Raw genomic sequence first — 11363 nt, 5'->3', positions numbered from 1 at the left:
CAATACTATTTAACTGTGCATTCGGTCTAGACAATACTACTAATTATCTGTGCATTCAGTCTAGACAATACTACTATTTAAATGTGCATTAAGTCTAGACAATACTATTTAACTGTGCATTCGGTCTAGACAATACTATTTAAATGTGCATTCAGTCTAGACAATACTACTATTTAACTGTGCATTCAGTCTAGACAATACTATTTAATTGTGCATTCAGTCTAGACAATACTATTTAACTGTGCATTCAGTCTAGACAATACTACTATTTAAATGTGCATTAAGTCTAGACAATACTACTATTTAAATGTGCATTAAGTCTAGACAATACTACTATTTAAATGTGCATTAAGTCTAGACAATACTATTTAACTGTGCATTCGGTCTAGACAATACTACTAATTATCTGTGCATTAAGTCTAGACAATACTACTATTTAAATGTGCATTAAGTCTAGACAATACTATTTAACTGTGCATTCAGTCTAGACAATACTACTAATTAAATGTGCATTAAGTCTAGACAATACTACTATTTAAATGTGCATTAAGTCTAGATAATACTATTTAACTGTGCATTCGGTCTAGACAATACTACTAATTATCTGTGCATTCAGTCTAGACAATACTACTATTTAAATGTGCATTAAGTCTAAACAATACTACTATTTAAATGTGCATTAAGTCTAGACAATACTATCTAACTGTGCATTCAGTCTAGACAATACTACTAATTAAATGTGCATTAAGTCTAGACAATACTATTTAACTGTGCATTCGGTCTAGACAATACTACTAATTATCTGTGCATTCAGTCTAGACAATACTACTATTTAAATGTGCATTAAGTCTAGACAATACTACTATTTAAATGTGCATTAAGTCTAGACAATACTATTTAACTGTGCATTCAGTCAAGACAATACTATTTAAATGTGCATTCAGTCTAGACAATACTATTTAATTGTGCATTCAGTCTAGACAATGCTACTATTTAACTGTGCATTCAGTCTAGACAATACTACTAATTAACTGTGCATTCAGTCTAGACAATACTACTATTTAACTGTGCATTCAGGCTAGACAATACTATTTAACTGTGCATTCGGTCTAGACAATACTACTATTGAACTGTGCATTCAGTCTAGACAATACTACTATTTAACTGTGCATTCAGGCTAGACAATACTACTAATTAACAGCATGGGCACATCACATTGGCAAAGTTAATTCAGCTTTTCCTGGTAACTAAGGAAAGTGGAATCCTGGTTCAGGTAGGTGGTGATAAATTCTGGGAAATCCCTCTTTGTGACTATTATTTCAAACATTTCTGCTGCAGTTTGTAACTGCTGATAATCGTCTGATTTGATGAATTGGCTTCCTTGCTCCTGGGACCAGTACTGTTCTTTTACTACCTCACTCACCAAATTGTGTACAGTTGCCATGGTAACAACTTCGTCACTGTCTTCAATCCTAGCCCTGTGTCTAACCCACTGCCAAACCTAGTCAAGAAAATAATACACACTGTACAGGAATATCATTACCCACTCATATGACTGATAAATCTTGCAGTTGTGTGGCCTTAAATAATACACACTGTACAGGAATATCATTACCCACTCATATGACTGATAAATCTTGTAGTTGTGTGGCCTTAAATAATACACACTGTACAGGAATATCATTACCCATTCATATGACTGATAAATCTTGTAGTTGTGTGGCCTTAAATAATACACACTGTACAGGAATATCATTACCCACTCATATGACTGATAAATCTTGTAGTTGTGTGGCCTTAAATAATACACACTGTACAGGAATATCATTACCCACTCATATGACTGATAAATCTTGCTGTTGTAAAATAATATGATTACTCATAATGGATTTCCTTGTCTTGGCGTCTGTCACATCACAAACTGTATTAATCTATGATGGAACAAACCTTGAGATCCCACAGGACATAGACCTACTAAATGGTACATCAGAAATTGTATTAATCTATGATGGAACAAACTTTGAGATCCCACAGGACATTGACCTACTAACTGGAACAAACCATGAGATCCCACAGGACATAGACCTACTAACTGGAACAAACCATGAGATCCCACAGGACATAGACCTACTAAATGGAACAAACCTTGAGATCCCACATGACACAGACCTACTAACTGGTACATCACAAACTGTATTATTTTATGATGCAACAAATCTTGAGATCCCACAGGACATAGACCTACTAACTGGTACAACACAAATTGTATTAATCTATGATGGAACAAACCTTGAGATCCCACAGGACCTATATCTACTAACTGGTACATCAGAAACTTAACTGTATCTTGTAAACTGCAAAATTACAAGGTTTTAATTTCACATATCTTTACTTTATTTGAAATTCAAAAGGTAATTTACTGATATTTAGAGACTCCCTGTTTGTTGACTCCACATATTATTCAGGTAAAAAATAAAACTTTAACACCAATCTAACTCTAGGGTTACAGACAGACAGACAAGCAATCAAATGGAAAATCAATCAATCTGTCAAGATTCCATCAACCCCAACTCAAGAATAATACCAAACTTATTACATTGTCCAGATTCTGTCAAGGTAGGCTCAACAAAAGTACCAAACTGATTACAATATCATACATGTCAACCCCCTGCGAGGTATAAGTATGATTATTGCTATTTTAAGTGGCAAAAAAGCAAATTAGGGTGTAAAAAGTGTAATCTATATATTTCATGCCAGAATAACTGAACCAGTGAAAATTATATTTATTTTTACTAGTAACCTGGTTCTGCAGCTGGTCAAAATTTTTGTCACAAAGAGCAAAATGAATTAGAATCAGAATACAAACACAAACTATACTGAAAAAGCATAAATATTCAGCACTCACTTTCATTAGTCTACATGTGCAACTTTCACTGAATGATTGTGAACTGGAATTTTATCATGAACATGATCATGTGCTCAGCTTGCTGCATTACATTACTCTCATATTCGTCTTCTAAAGTTTGTAATGTGGTGTTAATTTTTCCTTTTATCTGATCTGAAATATTTTGAAGTTTGAAAGATCCATGTGCTCTAACATTTTCCATCACTTTATATCCACAAATCACACCATAAAGCATTTTGATGTATAGACTGGTCCACTTCCTAACTAGCTAGACAATGTAATGAATCTGTAATACAAAGTTCAAATTTGAAGAAACCAATCTGTTTTCTTGGAAACTGATCATATACAGTTGCTATAAATAGCAAATAAGGAAAGTACTCTTACACTATTCTTATGCATTAGTCATCTTTTCAAGACTATTCTCAAAATTTTTAGTGGAATTAATGAGATGACAATAAAAATGATCAAAACAACTTTTTATTGCTTTACTTTTATTTATTTGTTAATGTATCAAAAAAGTGTAATCCATATACATGCCAGTGTACAAAATAATTTGGTGAAAAAATGCATAACAATTATGCCAAAAGCATACTGGTTGGCATGTATGCATTGTCAAGATTCTTTCAACTGAGGCAGACTAAAAAAAACTGACATTAATGATCACTACATCAAGCTTCTGTCAAGGAAGGCTTGACAAATCTATGAAATAATAATGAACATAATGTGAAGAGCTTCAAAACTGGAAGCAATGAGGTCCAAATTGTTTCCTTATGTTTTTAAGTATTTTTTAGTTTTTCAAGCTCACGGACAAGAGAATGTTTTATTTGGTGACTATGACACTCATTTGAGTTATCTGAGTGATCAGTGTTGGAGTTATTGAAGATTTAATTTATTTATAAATCTATAAATAAGTACTAGTTGCTCTAAAATTGGTTTCATCCTTCATGGTGAATTTAAAGATTACAACACAGCTCTCCATCATTATAAGGCAGTTTATTCTAATGTGATTCCAGATACAATTTAGTGGTGTAATAGACCCCACAACCCAAATCACAACCATTTTATCATAATATGGGTTGAAAGAAGACAAGGTGAATCTTAGTGTTATACCATTATTTCTTTTTCAAAATACTATTATTTAATAAACTTTTATTTTCTCCATAATATCACAGTTCCATATCTTACAATATTCTCAGTATACTGTGGTTCCAAGCATATTGCAGTTTTGACACATAACATGGTCAGCATTTCAACTAACTTAATTACCATATGTGCACATGATACAAAAAGTCCATGTATATAAAGGAGAATGAATGTTATCAAGTGAAAGACTTTTTTCAGTCACAGTGATATTTATATTTCATCTTTTGACCCTTAAATCAATAGGATTCTTCCTTACCCAAAATGCATGTGATCCACAAAGTTTGGTCAAGGTATGTAGTGTAGAACTCATTTTATCGTTTTAGTTACTTATGGTCGTTGACCTTTAGACTCCACAATCAATATAATTCTTCCTTATCTCTTGTGTACATCATGCATAAAGTATGGTAACTTTAGATGTTGGAGAAACTGAGTTATTGTGTGGAACTAAACTGGTAACAGATGGACTTAAAGAAAAACAGATGGACTGACTAATGAGCAAACAAACAGAGGGATGAACAGACAAAATCATTACATAACACGTTCTTCCATACCAAAATAGGCTTACCAAAATAGTCTGTGCTTTATAACATGGCATATCAATGTCGTCATTCCAACATTTCAAAGATATGTGTGAAAATGCTTGTCACAAGGACAAGCAATATTTAAAATGCACTTGAGTTCTGTTAAATTAACATAAACAAAACTAGAAAGAATTTGTTCAAACTTGTATGCAGCTTATTTTACCTGTCATTGTAACTGAGCATGTATGCTTATTTTATTTGACACTGGAACCAGACATTTCATAAAAAAGATTCATGACCTATTAGTTTTTACAAATTCAATTAAAAACTGGTACAAAATACTGTAATAAGATACTGGTTATTATTTTATGTACTATTAATTAAAACTGAATTAGCATTTAAAATGTAATGCATTTAAAAAGCAAGATGTCTAGCGGACAAGCACCTGGAAAACAAATTTTCTGCTCACAAACAAGCCCTGTAAATTAAACCTTGTTTGTGATAATGATATATGTTACCATGGAGATATAACACCTTGTTTGTGATAATGATATATGTCACCATGGCAATATAAAACTTTGTCATAATGATATATGTTACCATAGAGATATGGCTTGTGTTTTTTCTCACCTGTGATCTGGAAATCTCTGCAGTTGCTGAATCTTCCACTGTCCCATTTAAGTAGAAATGTCCTTGTCCTGGTCAACAAAACAAACATTAATACAGCTTCAAAAAATGTACAGTAAATAATACAGTCTCAAACAAAATGTACTACACTGAATAATACAGATGCAAACAAAATATACATTGAATTATACAGCTGAAAACAAAATGTACATTGAATAATATAGATACAAACAAAATATACACTGAATAATACAGCTGAAAACAAAATGTACATTGAATACAGCTGTAAACAAAATGTACATGTACACTGAATAATACAGATACAAACAAAATATACAATTTGAATAATACAGCTAAAAACAAAATGTACATTGAATACAACTGCAAACAAAATATACATTGAATAATCCAGCTGAAAACAAAATGTACAGTGAATAATAGATACAAACAAAATATACATTGAATAATACAGATACAAACAAAATGTACATTGAATTCAACTGCAAACAAAATATACATTGAATTTTGCAACTAAAAACAAAATGTATACTGAATAATACAGATACAAACAAAATATACATTGAATAATACACATGAAAATGAAATATACATTGAACAATACAGATACAAACAAAATACACGATGAACAATACAGATACAAACAAAATGTACATTTAATAATACAGGTACAAACAAATTATACATTGAATAATACAGGTACAAACAAAATATACATTGAATAATACAGATGCAAACAAAATGTACACTGAATACAACTGCAAACAAAATATATGTTGAACAATGCAGATACAAACAAAATATACGTTGAACAATGCAGATACAAACAAAATAAACATTGAATAATACAGATGCAAACAAAATGTACATTGAACAATACAGCTAAAAACAAAATGTACATTGAACAATGCAAAGAAAATATAAACTGAACAATACAGCTGCAAACAAAATGTACATTGAATAGAGCTGAAAACAAAATATACATTAAATAATACAGCTGCAAACAAAATGTACATTGAATACAACTGCAAACAAAATGTACATTAAATAATACAGCTAAAAACAAAATATACATTGACTAATACAGATGCAAACAAAATATACATTGAATACAACTGCAAACAAAATGTATATTGAATAATACTGGTGAAAACAAAATATACATTGACTAATACAGCTGCAAACAAATGTACATTGAATAATACAACTGCAAACAAAATGTACATTCATTAATGATGCTGCAAATAACATGTACATTCATTAATGATGCTGCAAACAAAATATACATCGAATAATACAGCTGAAAACAAAATGTGCATTGAATACAGCTGTAAACAAAATATGCAGTGAATAATACAGCTGCAAACAAATATACATTGAATAATACAGCTGCAAGCAAAATGTACATTCATTAATGATGCTGCAAACAAAATATCCTTTTATTTTTTGTTTGTTGTTGTTGTGGGGTTTAACGCTTTTTTCAGCACACAATAGGCTATGCATGGTGGCCAGTATTAATGGTGGAGGAAGAACCCAGGAAAACCCTGGGAAGAACCACAGACCCTCGAGAAGCTACTGGCAAGCTTTCTCACATACCCACATTGGCCGAATCCTAGACTCGAACCCACACAGACAGAGGTGAGATGGCAGTGATCCATAATGGAGAGCGATTTAGACTGCTTGGCCACTCAGGGCTCCTATCCTTTTATTAATACAGTTGCAAACAAAATATCCATTTGTTAATACAGCTGCCAACAAAATGTACAAATCATTAATACAGTTGCAAACAAAATATTGCACTTTTGAGATTTCCAGACCTTCCAGTGCTAACAAGACCTTAGTAAGGGAGTCAATACTTTTCTTAAGTTAGACCAATTTTCAGTGAGGTGTAATAAAATAACATGTACTGCCATTGTCAAATTGGAAAATATGCATTTCTAAGGATCAGATATGCAATCTAAGGCAGCATTATGTTCAAGTAAGAAGTTCATAAATTACATGAATGTTGCCATTTTGTTTCACTTTCAGAACTGACCCCATTTTAGTGGAAATTCCTGCTTATAGGCTGTAAAACTACTATTAGAACAATTTCATCATTTGATTTAAGGACTACTTTGACTGGTTAAATATTGTTTAGAAAACTGGATGTTTGCAATTTTATTTAATGCATAGCTTTAGTATGAAACATTTATACGTGTCTCGGGGTTTCCCATCCCTTGGCCGGAAATGCATGTATAAGTGAAAGGGATGGAGAGAGTGGTGTTAGCAATTTATATATGCATCTCTGTGGATACAAGGCTATTTTTAGCATCACATATATGAGTTAATGACAGCTAGTTCAGTCTCAGAAACTGCAGTTCCAGACCCTATCACAGTCAATGGCATATTGCTAGATCTTTTTTTATTACACATGAAGGTGACAATGATATCTCCTGCCATGAACGATGATCAAAACATGACTAGATGACAAATAAATGCAATCGTTGTCTTTTCTGCTTTTTTTAAAAACAACTCCAAGAATCTGAAATTTTGTTTGCATGCTGATTGTTTTGAACTTTTATAGAGGATGATCGTCCCTTTTGCCTTCGGCATGTTTTTATCTGTTGCATTATATTTTTGATAATGCCATAATATAAAAGTAAAAGCTTAATGATACAGACAATCTGTATGACAATGGACAGATTAAAGCAAACAAGGTATTATGTGAAGTTAGACTGGTTTCCTGACCATCTCCACCAAATCTAATATGAAAACCCAGACCCAAACCAGACACAGACAATCAGAATTTGATCACAATGAACCTATTCTCATATTTTTAAAAATTATTTTAGAAGTCCGTATTTTATGGGTCATTTTAATAAGACTTATGGTCAAATCAAGAGAGTTGGTAGGTCTGCCTTTCAGCCTAATCTGCAATGTCTAGCAATAAAGCTGTGTCCCTAATTTAATGCAAATCTATCACTGCAAACTGATGTAAACCTATACTGCACACAATCCCATGTTCTCTTTTCATGTCAATATTACATCTAACACAAAACAATATTTACCTTAAATATTCACTCATATTTTCCAAATTTATTTATTGATTTGCCCACGATCGATGCTGTTGCCATTAAATTGTTTCTAATTAATATCAGAGAATAATTTTTCCTGTGCTTTGAAAATATATTCCATATTGTTTTTAATTTTTTTCCATCTGTACCAAAACCTTACTGTCCCTGTATTCTAAAATCTATAAAAGTTTGACACAAGGATGATCCTTTGATAAGAACATTAGACTATTATACTGTGCTGTTCTTGTGGTGATCATAGAATGCCAGCCAAAAATTATGAGTAAGACCACTCTATGCTATGATATTTCGTAAAAAGAATGTGTTGTTATCATGAATACCGAACTTACAATTGGAAAAACACAATTCTTGTCAAACATCCTTTTCTTTTCTTAAGGAAAATCATTTGTGAAATGTTGGAATATTTGACTTTGTACCTTGAAGGGACTGACATTCAACTGTCCAAAAGGAATGTCCAAGAATTTAAGATAAGACCATCTGCTGAGTGTTGATATCATGCTGGATATTCTTGAGATTTTCAAATAAGCCACTGTGAAAGGACTACTGGATGTAAGACTGCTACTATTTTCATGTACGACAGACTTGACACAATTAAAAGACTTTTGCTGAAACTAGTATGTGCACATGATTCAGAAGAATTAGGAACACAATTTCCAGTATATTAAATGAATGTGGCAGCCATATTTAAGGAAAGATTGGCATCATTTTCATCCAAGACCAATTAGATATCATAGTCTGTCTTCTGGTGAAACCTGATGTTAATGTGACTCTATGTTTAGGAAGAACAGCAATAACTAGATTTTCAAGATGGCTGCCATACTGCCATACTGGATGGTAGATCAGCACCATTTTCATTTAGTACCAAGCAGACATCACAAGTCTTCTGGTGAAAACACAATGTTGATGTGAATTTTCATCTAGGAGGAGTAGGAATAAAATGGTCAAGATAGGCACTATGTTGGCCATATGGAATATTAGATTGGCACAATTTTTATTTAAGACCAACTGGACACTGTATGAAGTCTTCCAGTGAAAACACAAAGCTGATATGACTTTCCATTCAAAAGGAGTAATAAGATTTTCAAGATGGCTACTGTAGTGACCATATTGGAAGTCAGATCTGCACCTATTTATTTGGGACAAAACTGGACATCATAAAAAGTCTTGTATCGAAAACCCCATGTTGATAAGGCCCATCCATTCTGGTAGAGTAGTGATAATAAGATGGCTACTATGGTGAACTATTTTAATTTAGGACCAACTAGAAATGATAAGAGGTCTTCTGATGAAAATGGCATGACTTTCTGTCAAGGAGAAGAAATGATAATGTGATTTTCAAGATGGCAGCCATGGTGGCAATATTGGATGACAGATCTGCACCATTTTCATTTAGGACCAACTAGACATCATGAAAAGTCTTTTATTGAAAACCCCATGTTGATATGAAATACATTTGTTCAGAAGCAGTAATGATAACAAGAAATATAAAGATGATTACTGTGGTGGCAATGCTGGTTGTCTGAAGAGCACTATTTCCATTTCATTTCATTTTTACGGCAATTCTTCAAATAGATCAGAATGAGTAGTGAAAACAGATGGACATAATATGACAGAAAATAAGGTCATCCCATAAGCTCTTCTGGTTTGTGACCCGTAAAGAAGAAGTCAGGGAACCAAATTCTTTTGAAGTCTCATCAATTTAAAGATGTATACCATATTTGGTTCAAATCCCATAATTTCCATAAAAGCTGTTGTAAAAACCAAACAGATGACTGATGGTTTGACTACTTCTAGAGCTCTGACAACGTCATCAAGCGGCACCCTTATAAAGGAGAAAAACATGATAAAAGTCACACTTACCCCTAAGCCAGGCCTGAATGAATAGAATTCCCACTGTAATATTGTGCTTAAGTCCTGCCATAGTCACACTGCCCTGAAAAATTTAAGAGACAAATGTTTAGAGTGAAAATTATTTTCTCATAACCCTTCAACACTGTTTTTGAAGCCTTTCACAAATCAGCAACAACAAAATAATGCTCAAAGAAGGATGTTGATGCAAAAGTTTTTGAGAAAGGAAATCTGTACTAAAATGTTACAAATTGTATTTTGTCTGCGACAACAATTTTCAAATTAAACCCAAACTCACCAGTACGAAACTGAAGCCAAAACGTCTTAAAAGTGCTGACATTAACACTGGAAAATTGATGCCCATTTGTTGTATTACCATAAAGGCTTGACGATAATGGAGACATAAATACCTACATGTACATACTGAAATAAAGTGAAAAAGGATTTACATCTATATTGTCTGATATAGGCATAGCCTAACTGAAGTTTGGGGATAGCAGCCCTGTATTTGAGAATTTTGAGATCTTAAGATATGATATTTTAATCTGCAAATCAAATTTACCTGTGGCATATACATTCTCTACTAAATACCTTAATTAGAGGAATAAAACCAACTGTTTACAAATGGATGAATGTACAATGTAACTAATACAGGGTTCCACCAACTTCAACAGGAACAGCCCTAATAAGTAAAGGAAACAAGGAACACATCTTTGGCAGTAGGGGTTGGTGAGATAAATAAACCAGAATCTGACCTGTTTACCAGAGTGAGAATTATCCTATTAAAGTTTGTGCCATATCAACAGGAAGAAATCTGAACATGCCAGTCTTATGTTTGTAAATACCATAGAATTAGCTTTTGAAACACCTTCCTTATAAATAACAAAACAAAAAAGAAATTGGGATAAAGAATAATTTCTCCATATTCAGTCTTTATTTACACAAACTTCTTCAGGTATTCCATTCTATACTTCTGTAAAGGAGAGAGAGAGAGAGAGAGAATCTGGCTTTGAGACACAGATATACAGGCTAAGAGAGAGGACATAAAACAAACAGAAAAAGACAGACAAAAACTTACAGATGGCTTTTTCAGCAAATCTGAAGCCCCAACAATAACATCTGATTTTGTAACTAGCCACTGGTTGTCATTTGGTGCAAGTTTTTTGAAAAGCTGAAACAAATTGTTGATTAAATATTAGAAATAATCTTAACAGTTTTATGGCACATATA

The 11363-nt window shown here is 32.7% G+C and overlaps 1 protein-coding gene across 1 annotated transcript in view; it reads right to left on the bottom strand.

The window, feature by feature from the left end:
- Positions 1-803: 803 nt before the first annotated feature.
- LOC149796754 (ureidoglycolate lyase-like) overlaps positions 804-11363 on the bottom strand; it is a 95607-nt gene continuing 85047 nt past the window's right edge. The window contains exons 11-14 of the mRNA XM_089960270.1: positions 11212-11304; positions 10146-10218; positions 5200-5267; positions 804-1501 (exon numbers count right to left, since the gene is read on the bottom strand). Of these exons, the coding sequence (XP_089816396.1) occupies positions 1226-1501; positions 5200-5267; positions 10146-10218; positions 11212-11304 (510 nt within the window). The 3' untranslated portion in view covers positions 804-1225. The remainder of the gene's footprint in view (positions 1502-5199; positions 5268-10145; positions 10219-11211; positions 11305-11363) is intronic.

This window comes from Sinohyriopsis cumingii, chromosome 6, assembly GCF_028554795.1.
Source record: "Sinohyriopsis cumingii isolate HCF-2022 chromosome 6, ASM2855479v2, whole genome shotgun sequence".
NCBI classification, from domain to species: domain Eukaryota; kingdom Metazoa; phylum Mollusca; class Bivalvia; order Unionida; family Unionidae; genus Sinohyriopsis; species Sinohyriopsis cumingii.
Note: the sequence above shows the minus strand (reverse complement) of the source record. Positions and strands in the feature narration are given on the sequence as shown.